This window comes from Gastrolobium bilobum, unplaced genomic scaffold, assembly GCF_033153095.1.
Source record: "Gastrolobium bilobum isolate Gb01-03AN ecotype WA unplaced genomic scaffold, APGP_CSIRO_Gbil_v1 utg48931, whole genome shotgun sequence".
NCBI classification, from domain to species: domain Eukaryota; kingdom Viridiplantae; phylum Streptophyta; class Magnoliopsida; order Fabales; family Fabaceae; genus Gastrolobium; species Gastrolobium bilobum.
Window position 1 is genome coordinate 17,890 of NW_026898410.1, and position 21,975 is coordinate 39,864.

The following is a 21,975-nucleotide window of genomic DNA, read 5'->3' on the forward strand; positions in this document are numbered from 1 at the left end:
TTTTAAAATTGAATTTGAATTTGAATTTTAAAGGGTGGGAAAACATTTGAACAATTGTTGGTGGCAGACAACTCATTTACTATCTCATTACTTTTTTTGCAGATATTATTCCATTACTTTCTACATGGATAATTGTTAACCATATTAATGCTGCATAAAAAAATAATATTTTCTTAAAAGAAAAAAATTAACATAAATATATATATATATATATATTTTTTCTAAACAACATAAATATTTTTAATATATATATATATATATGAATCTAATCTAAAAATTATAAATTAAAAGATAAAAAAAATTCTTTTTTCGAATAATATGTAAAATTAATAAAAAAAATTACATCTATCATTCTGTATAAAATAAAATATAAAAATTTAATAACTATAAAAATGAATGACCATTCAGTGACCACTGACCATTCAACTCCGGCATCGTAAAAAGATGTTGGCCATTAAGTATGTTACGGACTATTGTAATGTTTCTCATTACTTTTTGCATAAAAAATTGTTAAGCTTATTAATATTATTATTTATTATATCTATTGGGGGAAAATATTTAATGTATATAATTCAAACTTTTTAAATTTGAATTTTAAACTTGATAGGTGGGAAAAGAGTATAAAACAAAAACTGAAATTATCAAAAATTGGAATTTGATTAAACAGAATATTCTAATTACGTTTTTTCTAATGACCGTGTTTCTAACACACACACACACACACACACACACACACACACACACACATATATACTAGTTGATTACCCGTGCAATGCATGCAGGAAAAAAATCGGTTTGTTTGTCCCGTAAACAAATTAATAAGAAAATCGGTTTGTTCGTATGACATAAACGTGTAACTTTTAAGGTAGGAACAAAAAAAAGAATATAATAATTTAAACACAGTAAATTCCATGGTTGACAACAAAATCTCCAATAAAAAAAATATAAATGTCATGTTGACAGCAATATAATAAGAAATATGCCCAACCGATACTCACAACAATTGTAAAATATCGTCTCCCATGCACTATTGGTATTTGCTGCTGTTCGAAATGAATCATAAACAATATATAAACAATATTTGGAAAAGAAAAAAATTATTGAAGGGAATTATATAGTTTAGGCAGATGAATAATTCAGAATTACAATGAAAAACCTTTGACTCTGAAAAATGACAAGGGAATAATATACTGATTGTGCCTCGAATACTGAATCTGCAAAACAATAAAAAATTAGCAGAAAAATAGGCATAACAACTAAAGGAAATTAACAAAGAAGATAGATTCTCTACAATATGACAAACAAAAGCAACTTATCAAAGTCTGCATACGAAGAAATATATTTATTTATAGTGACTGAAAAAAAAAAGCAGCTTATGTTCATAGTGAAAGGAGTAAAAAAGAAGCGCAACTTATGTTCATAGTAAGCATTGTAAAAAGAAATGAACAACAAAGAAACTTTTGTAACAGAAAATAAACATACGAACCATGAACAGGTCGAAGGATAGCGTTTCACACTTACCAGTAAAGGGAGACAACACATGACATCCTGAGGTCGAAGAATCACTCAGAATATTTTTAAACGGTCCGTCCTTCTTCTCTTATTTTGGGGAGTTTGGAAATCTGATTGATGTTTATTCATGACAGCGCCCAACTTGCTTGGAAGAACTTTTGATTAAGAGAAAAGAGAAGATAAATTAAGAACTTTTTAAACTCTCCTTTATATGTATATAGACGTGCTTCAACAGAAAAGCGAAGAGAAAAGAGAGATACTCCCAAATATACCAAAAAAATAGAAAAGAAAAGTCTGCGAGATCAAAAAAACTCAGTGTGCGGAAATGACAGTGTCGTATTCGAATTGCAGGGTGAAATTAAGATACATAGGACAAACGTCATTAAGATAGAAGTCATTTAAAATTTAAAGTTGATGGTCAGAACATGTGCGCTTTCACTTTATAATTTTGGGTAATAAAAATTTAAAATTTACAAAATTACTTATTCGTAAAATTATAAATTTTAATTACTTACTCGGTAATTTAATTAAATATATGTTTTGCTTTTTGAGGGAGTAGAAGTCATTTCATCAATGCGTCAGCAATTTCTGGTCATGAAAGATAAATGTCATTATCTGTTTCAACGTTTAAAAACAAAATAACTATATAATAAAAAAATGTAGGCGTTTCGAGCTTCAGATGCGTCCTGGTTCTTGCGCGTAAATATTAAAATTCGATTTTTAAAAGAAATTTTTTTCCGACCATCCATATTTAAATTTAAAATTTTAAACCATTTCAAATTTCAAATTTCAGATCAGACGACCAATTCCAACATAAAAAGCAATTAAAACATCTGATTATCCAATTAAAATTTCGAATTTCAAAACCATATTTATTTATTAATTATTCTTTTTTGTCTGCCACCACAAATGGTCATTTAATTATTCGATTTAAATTTTAAAATTCAATTTTTAAAAGAAATTCTTTTCCCACCATCCATATTTAAATTCAAAATTTCAAACCATTTCAAGTTTTGAATTTCAGATCAGACGACCAATTCAAACATAAAAAGCAATTAAAACACCTGATTATCCAATTAAAATTTCGAATTTCAAAACCATATTTAATAATTAATTATTGTTTTACGTGTTCCACCACAAATGGTCATTTAATTATTCGATTTACAAATTAAAATTAGATTTTTAAAAGAAATTCTTTTCCCACTATCCATATTTAAATTCAAAATTTTAAACCATTTCAAATTTTGAATTTCAGACGACTAATTCCAACATAAAAAGCAATTAAAATAGCTGATTTCTTTTTGAATACCAATGTGATGGGCAGTGGGACATTCAATGCCTTGTCTGCCACCACAAATGGTGATTAAATTATTCGATTTAAAAATTAAAATTCTTAGATAAAATATAAAAATCTAAATGCAACTATAAGAATATTTTTTGTGGATAAATATAAAAATCTATTACATATTGATAGTTAGAGGTGGCAAACTAGGTTCGGCCCGGAGGGCCGACCTACCAACTTATTTTTATAATTAAATTAATATTTCATACTTCTTCTTTTATAATTAAATTCCTATTTATCAAAAAAAAATAAAAAAATTCCTGAATCCGATTTTAATTTTTGTAAATTCAAATTTTAAAATTCAAAATACTAAAGACACAAATCCTTGCAAAAAATAATTATTTATTATTATTTTATAAATATGATTGTAATAAATGAATGTCCATCTCTGAGATAAAATATAAAAACTTAGATGCAACTACAAGAATTTTTTTATGTGGATAAATATAAAAATGTATTACATGTTGGTATATAATGCTGACAATTAGAGGTTGCAAACTGGACTCGGTCCGGAGGACCAACCCGCCAACATTCTTTTATAATTAAATTAAAATTTTACCTTTTTCTTTTATAATTAAATTTCTAATTCTGATTTTAATTTTTGTAAATACGAATTTGAAAAATTTCAAATACTAACGACACAAATCTTTGCAAAAAATATTTAAGTATTATTATTTTGTAAATTTGATCTTTCTAAATGAAAGTTCATCTCTGGAAAATACTGAAAGAAGATGAGTAAAACTTTGTAATTTTTGAATGACTACATGACAAGGTAAAATGTAGCAATATACTTTTATGTGTTGCGTTAAGAGTGAATCGCGGAAAGGATTTTATAACTTTTGCAAGTATACGTTACGCATCTTTCTTATTACCTTGATGTCAAGCTCAACATTTTTTTTTTATTACAAATACATTATATTAAGTTGCAAATCACTCGAATATTTTGAATTTTAATTAAGTCTTTATTAATTAATTTATTTTATTTTATCATCATCGTGTTAGTAATACATGTTTTGTTACCTGCATATGTGAATATATTTTGTAGTGCAGCTCAGCATCGTTATTTAATTTGAGACTGAAGAAAGATATATCTTTTTTGTTTGTTCTTACATCATGCTATTAAATTTTAACAAAAAATATTATTCATAATATTTATTTTAAATTTAGGTAAACTTTTACGAGACAAACAAATCGATTTTTTCCCTTGTGCATCGGCACGGGTAATACACTAGTTATTATTACTGATCAGACCAAATATAATACGGGCTGGCCAATATGTATTGGGCCTAATCACACATGGTTGAGACAGAGATTGAGTTCTTTGCCTTTGGGCTTAGAGTTGTTGTTGAGGATCAGTATGCCTCTGTCCTTTGCTATCGCGGTGAATCCGAATAAGGGGTACCTGCGAAGACACTCCGATGCTTAAGTCAGTATTAGAGGCAAGTGTATGTATGTGATAATGAAAATAGATAGAAGTACCTGAGTGTGTACCATCTGCTTATACAACAGTATGATGCCGCCTTCATGAGGCGGTATGGCTTCTGATTGGCCCTATTTGGGCTGCAGGTCAGATTAGGACCTAAGTAACCTTATTTCCTTAGTACTAGGTTACCTGAGTAGAGTCGCGGTGAGCTGGAGATGTCCTCTATTTATTAGTTTCAAGGCGTGGTTAGCTTGCCTTGGTTCTTAAGTTAGCTTCCTTATTTTTGAGGATTTTATATCAAAGGGCGGTTTCATGCGCAATAAGAGCATCGCTTCTTGCCATGCGCAAAGGGGTTATCGTGTCTTGCCATGCGCAAAGGGGTTATCGCGTCTTGCCATGCCAAAGGGGTTATCGCGTCTAGCCTTGTGCGCGATGTTAACCATCGCGTTTTGCTTTGTACCCTTCATAAGATTGGGCTTCCTTGCATATTATTGGGCCTCTAATGAGCCTACTATATTTTATCCAGATCAGTTGCCTCCTAGCTTGCAGTTTTGTCATGGGGCAAAGCTGTGAGGTATACGTGTTTGTGCGCGATATATTCATCTCGCATGTCTTTTTTGACATCCGCAGTAATCATGTTAAAGTGTGATCATGACTTTTAGCCGCTTAAAGACGGTGGATTAGACGTTAACTGTCAGAAGCATTTAATGCCATAGAGATTACGTGGGTGTTTAATGGTAAGCGTGGTTGGTTTTGAAGTGTAAACGTTTTACCTTCTTTCCACGTGTCCCTGTAAAACCATTTAACTCAACACGTTTTGTGACCTTCGGACTATCCGTTTGATACAACCTTTCATATCTGTACTGAGTTATTCGGTTTGGAGGGAAAACATGTCACTAAGACTGTGAGAAATCCTCTGTCTGTCAGCGCTTGCTGATTTCTTCTGCTTTTCCAGTGTTGACACGTCCTGCTCGTGGTTAGCTTATCCGAAGTATAAATCTTAGGTATGTTCTTCATCCTGCTTTATTACCTCATTTTTTATCGTTTTAAGTTTGGGATATGTCTGATTATCGCAAATCTGAGAATTTTATCAGATTAACCGAACGGTCTGGCTCGTCCAGTCCTCCTTCTAAATCACTACCTAGATCAAGGTCGTTGGAAACTAGGGAAGTATGGCGTACTGATAAGTATGCCACTCCATTTTCTAACATTTTTGTAAATGATAAGCGTTTTCCTTCTAGACGGTTTGAGGTTGGTTCATCTTCACGACCCTTGAATCGCGAAAACGTGAAAACTCGTTCTCGACAGAGTTCATCATTGTTCCCAAAGATTTCCTTTAGAATGTATGGTCCCATTTTGATTTCAAGTGATTCGTCTTCAAGTTCTGAATGTAGTGATAAGTCTGTAGATACAGTAAACCCTAAACCATCCTCTCCAAATAGTTTGCGCGATACTTCATCTCCCATCGTGCAAGATTATTATGGTCAAAAGAGTCCAAGTCCCTTACCTTTAAATGTAATATATCCAGCAGGGTATCCTTTTAAGAAAAGGAATTTTGATGATTATAATTCTGCATTTGTTGTCTCTTCTTCCTCTAACTCGTCTTCTTCTACTGATTCTTCTTCTTCTGAATCAGAATTCGTTTCCCCTCAAATCAAGGAAATTATGGCGAGACACGGTGCTAGTGACAAGAAGAAACAAAAGTTGAATCCTGATTCTAAGAAGAAAGTTTTATATATTGATCCTGAAGGAGAATCCCCAGTCAAGCGTAATCTGCGGGATGAAGAATCCCTAAGTTGGGTAGCAGATATGGTACTGGATACTTCTTCCATATTCTACTCGCCAGAAGAATTGGCGCAAGTAACAGCTGCCATCCACATCACCCCTGACAAAGCTTTTGATGATCAGTGGGAAATTAGTGTTGTGCCAAAAAATGAGCTCGTTTTCTCATCGCGCGCAGAAGGTTCCACCAGACATTTCTTTATGATGTATGCTTATTTTTTCTTATCAATAGGAGTTCGCCTTCCTTTTTCATCTTTTGTTTGTAAGTTGCTAACATATCTGAATGTAGCGCCCTCACAGTTGACCCCAAATGCTTGGGGTTTTATCAGGGTATACGAGATGGTCTGCAAGGCATATAATCTCTTTCAATCTCCAGAGTCATTTTTGTACATGTTTAGCGTGATGGGACCTCATTCGAGTTGGGTGTCTTTTAGAAGTAAAGTAAAATTATGTGAATCATATTGCCGGAAGATTAACAAGTGGACCACAGAATATTTTAAAATTCATCCTGCTGAAGGTGCCACCCCCTTTTTCATGGGAGAAGATAACACTCCTATCTTTCCTTTGTATTGGACCGAACATCCTGCTGATGGTGCAAATTTGGTCTATAATTTTGATGATTTGAGCGATTTGGAGCAACAGACTGTGATCGCACTAAGCAATATTCGCGCGAAGCTTCAGATACGGGTTATTTGAGCACGTACACAATTTTGAATGAATATACTGATATTCGAGCCTATTTGGGTAATTTTGACCTTTATTCGCTTGTTGAGTTTATGTATAAAAAACTTTGTGTAGTTTATGTTATAAATGTTGTATATAGCTGACGCGAACTCCTTTTGCAATGTGCTGCAGATAGTTCAATGGCAGCTTCTTTGAGTAGATTGGAGAAGATAGCGGCCATGCGCGGTGTTTCAGACGCAGGTCCTTCCATCCTTACCAAACCTTCCATGTCAGCTACCGCCACTATTGCTGAATCCAGCGGGGATGCCACCGCGCGTATGAAGTCTCTGATGAAATCTCCAGGTCCTCCAACTGCCCCTTAAATGTTATCCCCTCTGAAAAGGAGGTTGAAGGTGCTGGGAAGGGAAAGAAGAAGACTTTTGAGGAGATGAATGTAGGTTTTCCAGACCTCATTTATTTCGGAGATGGTTGGGAATTTGATAAGGATATGTTTGCCAAGGGCAGAGAGATAGGTCCGCGCATTGAAGCGCTGCTAAGGGAAAAATGGCTGGGGACGTGCGCGAAGCTGAGTATAGCGAATCAATTTATCATGTCTGTGCCTGGTAAGTAACTTTTTGTCGCTTTATAACTTTGAAAATGTGATATCAATCTCTGTGTTGTAACATATTCTATGTAGCAGGGTCTGTTGACTTCTTGAAGGGATGCATTGATGAATTGAAGAGTGATATCGCGCAGTAGCGTACAGATTTTGAGGATAAACTAAAAAAGGCTGAAGAAGAGATGGCCAAGATGAAACAAGACTTGGAGAAAAAAGATAATGCTTTGAAAGAAATGGAGACGTCCAATAAGTAATTGAAGGCAGAAAAAATTGAGTTGAACAAGCGTGTCATGGAGCTGGAGGGAAATGCTGATACGGGGACAAAAGAGAAAACTCTCTTAACCAATGAGTTTAAGAAGTATCAGGATCTGTTCGAGAAAGAGGCTGAGGGAACCTACTCCAATATCATGCAACAAGTGCGTTTCTTCAACCCCACAGCCAAGTTGGACAATGTTCACTATTTTTACTATATCAAGGATGGCCAACTAATGATGCTAAATGATAAAGATGAAGAAGTGGTGGTAGATTTAATCAGCGCGATGGATACAGAGACCATCGCGCCATCTGTTCAAGAGCCAACCCTGCAAGGGCCAATTGCTGAAGGTGAAGATCGCGTTGAAGCGAATGAGGGTCCCCAAGACATGTCCATTCAGACTATTTAATTTTCTTGAATCTTCCCTTGGTTTTTTGGTCTGTAAGGGGAATATCCCCAATTTATTTGAAACAATGGTATTTTGCTGATAATATGAATGTTATATAAGTCGCGATGGCTAAAATATATCTTGTTTTCTTTCACAAGGATGTGTGATGAGTGCCTACTATGTACGTGTCATTTCGTAGAATAGTTGTAGTTATATCTTCTTTAGATGAAGAGCTATGTTATAACAAAAATACCTCCAGCGTACCTCACCGTCATAAGACGCGATGGTACAATTATATGAGGTTTTTGCAAAAGTTGATAACCTTTGAGGAGTATAACCTTTGAGGAATATTACTCTCCTCGTCCTTCTTCTCTTCCTTGAAGGCTTTCCTGAAGATATTGGTGTTTCTTCCTGATACTGTGCTATGGAACTTTGTGTGTTTAAAAATCATTGTTTCCCTTTCCTGTTTTTAGTGCACAATGTATGTATCTTCCTTCAAAACACAGCGCGCTTGTTCCTTTATCTGGAACTAGGGTTTGTACTTCGTATGGTACTTGAGAGCCATAATTGAATTCTGCATTGTTATACAGTTCATAATTCGTAATACAGTTCAACTGATATTTTGCATACCTTTCTACTTTGCCTTCTCTGAGGTATGATGTGGCTTAATATGCCCTTGATGTTGGCAGAAGCATCGCGCTTTAGAGGAAGTTTTAACAAGTTACGGTTTTATCTTTCTTACATACATCGCGATGGAGCGTGGAAGAAGTTACATTAGCTTTCTTCAATTATTGGAGGATCTGTTCAGGAGGATCCTTTTGATTGGAGGGTCCTTTTAGAGGATCCTTTCATTTGGAGGGTCCTTTTAGAGGATTCTTTTAGTTGGAGGGTCCTTTTAGAGGATCCTTTTTTAGGATCCTTTCATTTGGAGGGTCCTTTTTATAGGATCCTTTCACTTGGAGGGTTCTTTTAGAGGATCCTTTTACTTGGAGGGTCATTTTACTTCGAGGTCATCGCGCTTTACTGTGTCGCGCCCTTATGTTTGGGCAAGTGTGATCATGTTTGATCCTTTCTCTTTATTTGTATGCGCGATGAATATAGTAATCATATATGCATGTGCGCAATATATATATCAACAATGTAGAAATCTGCAATCTTTATTTGATAATTTTGGAAAGACAAATATTTCTCAAACAAAAAAGACTTAACTATAAAATATCTTAAGCTTATATGCGTTCCATGTGTGCGGGATGGTAAGCCCAGACAACGTCTTGATGACATATGCACCTTTATCAGTCTTACTTTGGATGCGATATGGACCTTCCCAATTTGCGGCTAGTTTACCTTGTCGCGCGTTCTTATTTCCAATGTCCGCTCTTTCTAGGACTAGGTCTCCTACGCTGAAACTTCGTTTAATAACTTTTAAGTTATAACGTGCTGCGACTCTTTGCTTTAATGCCGCCTCCTTGACATGGGCAATTTCGCGCATTTCATCAATTGCATCTAAGTTATGCAGTAAGGCCTGCGAGTTGCTTTCTTCATTCGTGTACATTTTTCTCCATGATGGTTCTCCAATTTCAACTGGAATGATGGCTTCGCCACCATAAACCATGCGGAACGAGGTTTCTCCAGTGGTTGAGTGGGAGGTAGTTCTGAATCCCCACAACACATAGTCCAATTGTTCAGGCCAATCTCATTTAGCTGCTTCTAACATTCTTTCCAATCCTCGTTTCAAGACTCTGTTTGTAACCCGTTCGTTTATGGATGTTCAACAGAAGTGTATCTCTGTGTTTAATGTGAAAATATTGAAGTATTTGATTGAATTTTTTATCCGCAAACTGCATACCATTATCAGTTATAATGGTATGAGGGACTCCAAATCTACATATGATTTTTTGATAAAAGAATCGACAAATTCTATTGGCTGTTATTGTGGCTAAAGCTTCTGCTTCGATCCATTTGGAGAAATAGTCTATAGCCACTGATAACCATTTTACTTCTCCGACGGCAATCGGAAATGGTCCTAATATATCCATTCCCCATTGGTAAAATGGCCAAGGGGATATCATTGAGGACAACTCCTCTGGGGAAGCATGGTACAAATCTGCGTGTTCTTGACATTTGACACAATGCAGAACGTGTTGCTTAGAATCCTCTTCCATACTAGGCCAAAAATATCCTGCTCGAAGCAGCTTTCGAGATAACGATTTGCCTCCCATGTGATGTTCGCCAATCCCTTCATGAACTTCAGAGATCACATATCGAGCTTGTTGGGGATCTAGGCATTTAAGCAATGGGGAAGAAAATCCTTTTTTATACAGATGGTTATTGATGACAGTATAGAATGAAGCCTTGCACGCTAGTTTCTTGGCCGCGCGCGGTTCTGGTGGTACCACACCTTTAGTCAAGTAGTTCCAGATTGGTGTCATCCAAGTGTCTTCATCATCTGGTGGCATCGTATCATCGTCGATCAAGGATTGCGCACTCTGAGATGGACGAGGTTTGCGTTTGGTGATGGCCATTATGATGCTAGGATTGGGAACGCTTTGCTGGATGACTAATCTATTGTTTCCTGGTCCCTTTGTGCTGGCTAATTTATATAAAATATCTGCTTGCGAATTTTGTTCTCTAGGGATGTGATCCATTGTGAACCTTTCAAAATTTGCTAAAAGTAACCTTACCTTTTCGAGATATTTTACCGTAAAAGCCTCTTTTGCCTGGTAATTCCCTTGGACCTGCGCAACTACTAGTTGTGAATCACTTTTAAGAATTATTCTTGCTGCCCCCAAGTCTTTTGCCATTGCGAGTCCAGCGAGGACTGCTTCATATTCAGCTTGGTTGTTTGAAGCTTTGAACCCAAAGTGGATAGAATGTTCCAAAGTTATGCCTTGAGGACTTTCCACAATGACTCCTGCGCCACTTCTTTTAACATTTGAGGATCCATCGACGAAAATAGTCCAATCCTCATTTGCCCTGGTTTGTTGTAAGTGCGTCATTTCAACGAGGAAATCGGATAGCACCTGAGCTTTGATTGTCTGACGCGGTTCATAAATGATATCGTATTCAGATAATTCTATTGACCAAGAAATCATTCGGCCGACCAGATCAGGCTGCCTTAGAACTTGTCGAAGGGGCTGGTTTGTTCGAACTTTGATAGTATGTCCCTGGAAGTGGTGGCGCAAACGTCGCGATGTTAGAATAAGCGCGAAAGCCACTTTTTCTATCTATTGATAGCGCAACTCAGGTCCTTGGAAGGCTTTACTGACAAAGTAGATTGGTTGCTGTTCCAGGGAATCCTCGCGCAATAATACGGCGCTAATGGCCTCGTTGCTTACTTTACTGAGAGGTATAAAACTAAAGGTTCATCTGGTTGAGGTTTCACTAAGACAAGAGGTTTAGCGAGATGTTCCTTGATGGCCGCAAACCCTGCTTCGCACTCAGAAGTCCAATTAAAATCTGTTTGTTTTTGCAACAGTTTAAACATTGGTAACGACTTTTGTGCTGAAGCTGGAAGAAATCGAGTTAAAGCGGTTATTCTTCTAGTCAATTGCTGCAACTCTTTTATGTTACGCGGGCTGGTTATATTGAGGACGACCTTACACTTGTCAGGATTGGCCTCTATACCGCGATGTGTTAACATGAATCCTATGAATTTTCTAGCAGGAACTCCAAACGCGCATTTGGCTGGGTTCAGCCGTAATCTATATTTGCGAATTTGTTTGAATACCTGCTCTAAATCTTGAGGGTGTTGTTGAACATCAATGTATACTTCGAGCATTTGGCCAATCTGTAGGCTGAAGATTTTATTCATCATACATTGATACGTGGCTCCAGCGTTCTTAAGGCCAAATGGCATCATATTATAACAATAAGTAGCCTTTTCTGTAATAAAGGTTGTGGCTTCCTCATCTGGTTTAAACATGGAAATCTGGTTGTATCCTGAATAAGCATCCATAAAGGATAGAATCTGATTTCCCGCGGAGTTATCAACCAATTTGTCAATGGTAGGGAGAGGGTAAAAATCCTTTGGGCAATATTTATTAAGGTCTGTGTAATCTGTACACATGCGCCACTTCCCGTTGGCTTTTTTAACCAAGACGACGTTAGAAAGCCAGGTAGAATAAGTGATTTCTCTAATCACTCCTGCATCAAGCAGCTTTGTTACCTCAGTTTCGACCACTTGTTGTTTTTCTGGAGATATTTTGCGCTTCTTCTGCGCGATGGGTTTAGCCTTTGGATCCAGGGTTAAATGGTGGCATATTACGTCAGGGTCTATACCTGGCATGTCAGCTGTTGTCCATGCAAAGAGGTCTTTATTCTTGAGAAGCACCGCCACCAATGCCTTTTTTTCTCCTTCTGGTAAATGTCGTCCAATCTTAGTAACGTCGGGTAATGGTCCAACTTGGAGACTTTCTAATTTGCCATCAGGTTGAGGGCGTGTATCGCGCAGGTCTAGATCAGTCATATTGACCGATGCTTTTCTTTTTCCGTCCCGCGGGGTTGGAGATTTTTCTCGTAAGCTGGTATTGAAACAGCTACACGCTGCTTTTTGATCGCCCCTAATGGCAACTATTGCCCCAAACGAATCGCAGAATTTGATTAGAAGATGGGCATAAAAATGATTGCCTTTAACGCGACAATGGTTGGTCTTCCTAAGATAACGTTATATGCAGATGGATATTCAACGACATAGAATCGTACTTTAACAGTACGAGCCAAAGGCATGATCCCAAATGTAACACCCCGTATATATCTGGTAATGTTATCATATCATCGTATTAAGCTGCGCTTAATTAAAATTGCGGAATATATTTTTCTTTTCAATTATGACGTCATTATACTTAGCCAAGTTGAATACTTAACTCATTTTCAAAACATTGCCTGTATGTAAATTGCAAAAGACAGCTAACTGAAATACCTCATAACATAAATAACATAAGTATGTCTCTAGTCACAGAACTACAATACGTAGACCGAACAACCCTGATAGTTTATACAACCCAGTTAAACTTTAACATAACAGAAATCAAAGTGGCATGGACAAACCCCATGCTCACCCAAATAAGGCATCAAACCCAACATAAGTCTCAACATCAACAACATAATAATAAGACGGAAAACATAAACAGCATCCAATCCAGTCATGTCAGCATAAATATAACAATAATCATCAACTAAGCTCCGGCCTCCTGTCGCCAGAGGCATCAGCCCCCAAATTACCTGAACCTGAAATAAGCGCCCCCAAACGTGGGGTGAGATCTCTAAATAAGAAATCTCAGTAAGACAAGGGGTCCTCAAGGACTCTTCCGCCCCAAGCTCACTTACAAGTATAATATAAGTTCAAAAGCAATAATTTCAATGCATGTTCATGTTAAGGCATATATATCATGACAGTATAATCTCTTGCTCAACGAGCTAAATACTATAACTCATTAATCATGTGATGTATGTAGATGCCGTTCGACTGGCCAGGGAACATGATAGGGATTATGCACGTCTGCGACCCATCTAAACATAAGAGTCGCAGTCTTATATGCCTTACACACCAGAGTCGCTGTCTGATTGTGTAAGTAAACAACATCACTTCCATACACTACATGCCTTACACACCAGAGTCGCAGTCTGATTGTGTAAGTAATCAACAGACATATTCACATATCTCAGGCATATATCAATGCATATAAAATTTTCATAAAAGCATACCATGCATATAAACCACCCTCCCATGGAGGTCGGTGGAACAAACAACAGATCAATCCAAGGACACGAAAGCTTACCTTTCAAGCTAGCTATCCAAACCAAGAATCCAACCAAGCTCAAGGTCAACACACAGCACAATCACAATCTGTTTTGGACCGATAAATATATCAATATACATACTCAACAAACCTTTGACATAAAGACAATGCCTTTCCTTACGTTTCATGTCTTTAAACTCTTCACAAAGCCATAAGCCCTTAATCCCTTGATTCCGACTTAGTTTAATTGTTACAGAAGTCCACATAAGTCAATCATGGGTCCACAAATCCAAAATTACATTCTGTATGAACAGTACCGTCACTGTTCTGAAATTCCCAGAATATCCATATATTTGTCGGGGACATATCCGGATATCCATATTCGGATATCACCAGACCCCATATCCGGATATCCATATCCAGATATCATATTCGGATATCAATATCCGGATATCATATCTGGATATTTTGCGACAGAATGCAGTTCTGCATTTTCGTGAAGATATCACTTAAAGGGTGGATTTTTAACCCATTACAACGTCCAAGCATGCATTTTTAAAGGCTTTTATGTTCATGTTCAGGTTGGATACTTGTTTAACCCATTAAGCATGACAAGACACCTCTTTTATCAATTAAAACTCATGACCAATGGTTGGTAACACTTACCCAAGCTTTAAAACAGAGAAAGTAGTGCTCTTGGAGCTCACCAACAACCTCCAAGGTTCTGACTTTGAAGATGCACGAAAATGGCACACAACAATGGTTCCTTTCCTTCAAAGATCACTCCATGAAGCTCAAAATGCCTTCACAAAGGCTCCACCCTCACAACTCAGCAACACAGCCCCTAAGTCTCACCAAGACAGACCTCAAACTCAGAAAGGTGAAGGCTTTCACCCTCCAAACACACACCTCTAAGTGTTTACAAGGTTTAAAGAGAAGAATCCATGGTAAATGAGGTGAATTGGGAGAGTTTTCATGCAAGAAGGCCAAAGGAAGAAGGTGGCAGCTCACACTCAGCAAATTCTCATGTAGAGAATGTCAAGTTTCTGACCTAGAAACTTGTGCACACCTATATATAGTCTAATTAGTTTTAATCGCACAATATTAGCGTTAATTGCTACGCTTAGCATTTTAATCCCAAACTTAGGATTCTGAACCTACTCATTTTTTTAAGATTTATCATATTTTTATTTTATTTTTCGCAGCACCTTTCCGGTACGCGCTTTCCATAGCCAGTATCAGATTCTGGCACCAGTTCTCATTATTTTAACTTGAAACTCGTTTTACAAGTCCTACATATTATTCTAGGAATATTCATGCATTTATTATAATTTTCCAGGATACTTCATCGGTACGCATTTATACCGAGTAGCAGAACCAGTATCTGCACTTTTCGTCCGAAAAGCGACTTTCAGCATTCTTAATCACTTTCTATATTTATTTAAGCCTTCTCATAATTATTAAGGTCAATTATGGAATTATTTCCTAATTTCACGCATTTAATTAATTATTTTCCGTAATTAACGGTGCGGGTTCTTACATTCACCCCACCTTTTTAGGATTTTGCCCTCAAAATCAGAAAACATACCTGTCTCGAAGCTCGGGATACTGCCGGAGAAGCTCGTCCTCTCGCTCCTAGAATTAACCTTTGGGGATTTTCCCCGTTCATCGTACTTTGACCATCGAAATGGTCCCGCTCCTCAGCTTCTTCTCGCCACGATCGAGAAACTTAAGTGGTACGACGGAAGATCTATAGGTTCTCCCGAACCTCCACAACATCCGGTTGCACCACGTGCGAAGGATCCGCTACAAACTTGCAAAGTTGAGACACGTGAAACGCGTCGTGGGTGCTGGCCAAGTTCGAAGGTAAGGCAAACCGGTAGGCAACAGGTCCTACTCTACCACGTAACTGGTATGGCCCAATGAATCATGGGCTCAGCTTCCTCACTCCGAGTTCCCGAACAACACCGGTGACAGTGAAAGTCTCACAACACGTGCTCACCCTTACTGAACTCCAGTGGACGATGCTTATCATCAACGTAGTTCTCCTAGCGATACTGCGCCTGCTCCAGCTTTCCTCTGAACATCTGAATCGGCTGGTGGCAAATTGGACAAGGTCCATGCCAAACAACTCTTTATCTCTAACCTCAGACCAACAGGTAGGAGTTCTACACCTCCTACCAAACAGCGCCTCGTAGGGTTCCATGCCCAGGTTAGCAAGGAAAACACAATTGCACACAAACTCAACCGATGGCAGGTCCCTATCCCATGCTGAGCCCTGCACCAAAGTGCAAGCTCTCAACATGTCCTCCAAGACCTGGATGGTTCTCTCAGTCTGTCCAGTAGTCTAAGGGTGATAGGCTGTACTCAGTAGCAACTGAGTCCCAAAAGCTCTCTGCAGCGCCTCCCCAAACCGAGATGTGAACTTCGGGTCCCTATCACTGATGATACTCTCGGGCATCCCGTGAAGCCTCACTATCTCGCGAACGACAGTTTGTCCAACTGCTTTGACGAGAAGCTCACCTTTACCGGAAGAAAATGGGCAGACTTGACAATCTGTCCACAATGACCCAAAAAGAGTCAAGACCAGCCTGAGTCTTAGGCCCACCCATCACGAAGTTCATGGAAATACCTTCCCAATTCCACTGCAGTACCTCAAGAGGTTGAAGCTTACCAAACGGCTTCTGGTGTTCATTCTTCACCTTCAGGCGTCACGAAAAAAGACACGCAAAAACAATGTCATTCCTCATTCCAGGACACACCGTTTGGGTTCTTCTCCACAAGCTCATTCTCGACTCTCATAGTCTCAATTTTCGAGAAGTGCATCCTCAAACAAGGAAGCCACCTTCAAATCTCGAAACTCCTTATTGACATCCAAATGCCAAACGATTTTCTGGGATCATCAGTCACCTTCTCAATAAAAGTGACCTGACCCCATAACTCAAAACTACACAACACACGAGTGAGTTTGGTCCTATTCCATGACTCTAACCTCAACAAAACTTACAATTTATAATCAATATCTTCAAAATAAATTCGTATTCATTTCACAGTACTAAATCATCATCATGTTCATTTCAACCAGTACATGTTAGTTAACATACTCATTTACATAGTAACGTACCTCAGTTCACGTACACCTGCAAAATTTTCAATTTCAATAACATAATAACCAAAAACTCTAAGTAACGGTATACCTCAATCTCCATGGTATCTGCAAAATCGAGAGTCAATCAAAGGTGAAATAACATTGATATGTCGTACTTATATCATGCTTAACACTATCCATGGTGTTAACATGCCAATTACTCATGACACCCATCAATAATCACATAAAATCCTAGAGTCATGGAGACCACTCAACTCACAACTACTTGTACATGCACTGCCTCGCATACACAAGATTATGCGTGGCCTTGCCACAAATTCCAAGTGTTACGCACTTAGTTTCCGTGAAGAGAATTTCACATTTCTAAACAAAGCACCATCACGCTTAAGTAATGGCGTAAGACATCTTGCCTCAATAACAACATGACCGGTGCTTCCCATGGAGACACGCTCGGTCGGATGAAGTCTTTCACCGAAAGACCCTCAGAACGCTATTTCAACTTAGCCAACTCTAGTGGCGACATCCGGTATGGAGCTAATAACAAGCCCCACACCAGGCAGCGATTCAATAGAGAACTCTATCTCCCTCTGAGGCGGAAACTTAGGAATCTCCTCTGGAAATACTCCAAGGAATTCCCTCACCACAGGAATGCCAGTGATATCCTTCTGTGCCCCACTCCCCAAACCTCCCAACATGACATAACCAATGTCCCTGCTCATAAGGCTCTCCTAGCCCGTAGCAATAAAAGGCGAGGAACTGGCTGTGGAATCACACGGAGACATCAACACTCTCTAGGCACAACAATCAATCATGACACAATACTTGGACAACCAATCCATGCCAAGGATGGTTTCCAAATTAGCCATTGGCAATCCTATCAGATCTACCGAGAAGTCACAGCCATCCCACTGAAACATGACATCTTGACATACAGTGGTAGCATCACATTTTTCTCCGGTGGCGGTAGTCACCCGCAACGGTGGAGAAAGCACAGACAATGGGCAACTCAAGCCCCAAAGCAATCGGGGTTGCAACAAAAGAATGCGTAGCCCCGAAATCAAATAATACATCAACAGATGAATCACAAAAGACACAGTACCTCTGACAAGGTTTGGAGCTTTATCTTATTGCTGGCGATCCAACGGGTATACCCGTCCAGTAGCAGGTAGCACTGCAGGTGCCACTGGTGGTGGAAGGGAAACCATCTGCAATGGAACTTCCTGCACAGCTGCACTGGTGGTCGACGGACAGTCTCTGGAAAAGTGGCCCTCCTTGCCACACTGGAAGCATACCAACTTCCCCAAAGCACAACGTCCCACATGCTCCTTTCTGCACCCCGAACATCTCGGAGTGGAAGGAGGCCTAGCAAAGCTTCCCTGCTGTGTAGAAGTCGTCCTCTTGAACTCACCAGGCGCCTGCCTAGTCGCAAACTGTTTTCCTTTTCCTTTCGGACCGAACTTCCTGTCTAGCCAGGAAGTGGAAGTGGAACTACCAGTCCCCTTCGTCTCCTCAATCTTGGCCTTCTTAGCCTTACTCGAGTTGCAAAAATCCTCGATGTCCCGACACTGCTGCACCAGTGTCCCGAAGTCTCTCAAAGCAGAACCAGCAAGGTAACCAGCAATATTCTCATTAAGTCCCCTGCGGAACTTAGCAGCCAAGAAGATCGGAGTAGGCCTCTCCATCCGAAAGTGAGCGAACTTAACCAGCTCATTGAACTTAGCCAGGTACTCGTCAACAGACAACGAGCCCTGAACCAACCTGTCGAACTCCCTTTGCTTCCTCTCCTGCGCGTCATACGGGAAGTACCGACCCAGAAAGCAATCCTCGAAGAATGGCCATGTCATAACATGACCCTGCATCTCAAAAGCATGAGAGGTGTTCGTCCACCACTCATGGGCATCGCCCTCCAACATGTAGGTTGCAAACATCAGCTTTTGCGGGTCTGTGCACTGCATGACCTGGAAGATCTTGTCTAATGCCTGTAGCTATCTCGCCGAAGCAATAGGGTCATAAGACCCATCAAAGGAAGGTGGCTTATGCTTTCGGAAAGCATTCAGCCGACGGTCGATCATGTCACGGTCCTCAACAGGCTCAAAGTAGGGTTCCAACACCCCAGTGACATGAGTAGCACTACCAATGTGACTCAGGCTCTCAACCTGAACACTAGGTGGAGGCGGCGGCGGTGGTGGCGGAGGGAACTGGCCAACAGCAGGACCAGCCCTCATCTCCTCCAGCATGACTTGCATCATGGTCATGTTCGCCAGCCGATTCGCTTCAAGAGCATCCTCCGTGGCCTTCTGGTTCGCTTCTCTGGCGGCGTCCATCATTGCCACGTTGGCCAATCTAGTGGCCTCCTGCATCTCAGCCAATGCAGTCAGGATTGGGTCGGGTTGACCCTCAACAGTCTCGCGGGTTCTCCTGGGTATTACCATGACTCTGCACAAGTTACACAAATCATGAGTTGATCAGGCCCATGCAGTGTGATCACATATGCATTATCATAATAACACTCAACGGAGCAAACACACAAGACAGACACAACCAAGCATCCTAGTTATTGCAATACATATAGACTTTTCCCCCGAATCTTTGCTCTGATACCATAAAATGTAACACCCCGTATATATCCGGTAATATTATCATATCATCGTATTAAGCTGCGCTTAATTAAAATTGCGAAATATCTTTTTCTTTTCAATTATGACGTCATTATACATAGCAAAGTTGAATACTTAATTCATTTTCAAAACATTGCCTGTATGTAAATTGCAAAAGACAGCTAACTGAAATACCTCATAACATAAATAAGATAAGTATGTATCTAGTCACGGAACTACAACACGTAGACCGGACAACCCTGATAGTTTATACAACCCAATTAAACTTAAACATAACAGAAATCAAAGTGGCATGGACAAACCCCATGCTCACCCAAATAAGGCATCAAACCCAACATAAGTCTCAACATCAACAACATAATAATAAGACGGAAAACATAAACTACATCCAATCCAGTCATGTCAGCATAAATATAACAATAATCATCAACTAAGCTCCGGCCTCCTGCCGCCAGAGGCATCAGCCCCCAAATTACCTGAACCTTAAATAAGCGCCCCAAAACGTGGGGTGAGATCTAGGGATGGGCATGGGTCGACCCGAACCGATTTTTTTGAAGAACCGAACCGAACCGATTTAATTCGATTCGGTTCTGTGAACCGAATTTTAAAAAAAAATCAAAGCGGTTCGGTTCGGTTTAAAATTGGTTCGAACCGGTTTTAAGCTGGTTCGACCCGAACCGCTTGTGAACTGGTTTCAAACCGGTTTCAAACTAGAACCATTTCTGAACCGGTTTCGAACTATTTTTCGAACCGGTTTCGAACCGGTTTTATGGAAGATTTTTTTTTTATTCTTGGCAATGTTACTTTCATCATAGTCATAGATCAATATAAAGGACGTGATAGGATTTAAGGTTCAGTATATATCCATTGAGGATCTAACCTTTATCTAATTTGTTGTAATTTTTCCATACCCTGTAATTTCTTCCATCGGTTTCTTACTAGAACCAGTTCTGAGCAACACAAATTCACCGTTTAATTTTCCATTTAATTCTATCTGTTTAATTGGAACCTAACAGCATGCTTCCATTGAGCTTATTGCTGGATAAATCCATGTAGAGTAGGTTTTGAAAATTTCCAAAACCGCTGGGTATTTTCGTATAGGAGAAAAAAAGAATAACATTATTTGTGTATTAGTTTATAATAATTTGTACATTGCAGGAAACATCAACCTTTTCTATATCATCTGATTTGTCCATATGGAATGCATTAGTTTTTGAAATTGTCATAACATTTAAAATAAAAAAAATAACCCTTTTCCATATCATCAGCCTTTTCTTACTTGATATCAGTTTTACAGATAGCAGAAAAATCTATGACTATCCTATATTCTATGAAACATATACACATGGGCATATTTTTCAGCTTCTATAGAAGCCATTTCTTTATTGTTGAACCAAGCAATCTCTAGGTAGTTGTGAGGCTGCTTGAGGAGTAGTTGGTTCTTAATTCTGAACAAATTCTTCCTTGATCATGTGATTCTCTTCTATATCTATTTCATGCAACCTTGCAGCATCCAGAATATAACCCTTGACCTCTTGGAACCTCTCTTCTGACAATGAAACCTCAGTAAGAAGTTTCCATGTGTATGCTTATGATGCTTCATCATAATCCACCCTTCTCTTTAGCCCTATGTGTCCACTAATCTCCCACACTGCTGGATTCACTTTAGCTTTAAGGATCTCTTGGCTTACTTCTCCAAGTGCTTGTCTCTCTGAAAAGCACTAAACAAAGAAAACAACCAAATTAAATTTTCTACTGAGAAAAGTAAGAAAATAAAGCTTTAAGGGACTGTTATATTATTTTGTTTGGTTAAGTACAATCAAAGCACCATTTTCTGTGTATTAAAGAAGGGAAAATGTAGCAAGAAAGCATATACAACAAATTCCTAGACACCCCATGTAAAATTAACTCAAATTTTGCATATATGAGAGTTGTTATTCGCAAATTATAATTAATCTGAGTTGCATATATGTGACTATTCGAGTGTAAGCTCTCTCTTTGTTTCCATCTCAGAAAGTTTCATATAAATTAATAACCTTTCGCAATTCAATGGAGGATTCTGAACTCAACAATATGTCAGAAGGCAAAGGATGACCAGCAATCACTTTAACTTCTGGCCCTACAAGGATGACAAGGTTTGGGGTTAACAGCCTTTACGGAAAAAAAGACACAATTTTTTAAAAAAAAAAGCTGAAAGAAAAAACAAACAAAATAAATAATCAAAGATAGTATAATTTAAGATAATGGACATAAATTAAAAACGACAAGCAAAATAAATTAATTTGAATTAATATGAAAGAACGAAAACTTTATTGCTTGTTCTAGAGTAACTAAATTGCAACATTTGAAATAACCTTAAATCAAAATATTCCCATTTCTTCCTTGTGTGATTGGGCACTCATTTTTCTGGAAGGGGATATTACAGGGACAAATATTTCCATCCAGCTCAAGTATATATTTTTATTACACTGATTTAAAAATAGTACATACCAAAGGGAAGAAAAAAGAGATAAAATTTCCAATAATAT

The 21,975-nt window shown here is 38.5% G+C and overlaps 1 protein-coding gene across 1 annotated transcript; it reads right to left on the minus strand.

Annotated features, from left to right (window-relative positions):
* Nucleotides 1-9,679: 9,679 nt before the first annotated feature.
* Nucleotides 9,680-10,978, minus strand: LOC133315924 (uncharacterized). Its single transcript, XM_061517605.1, has one exon. It carries the CDS (start codon nt 10,976-10,978, stop codon nt 9,680-9,682), a length of 1,299 nt encoding a protein of 432 aa, XP_061373589.1.
* Nucleotides 10,979-21,975: the final 10,997 nt, after the last annotated feature.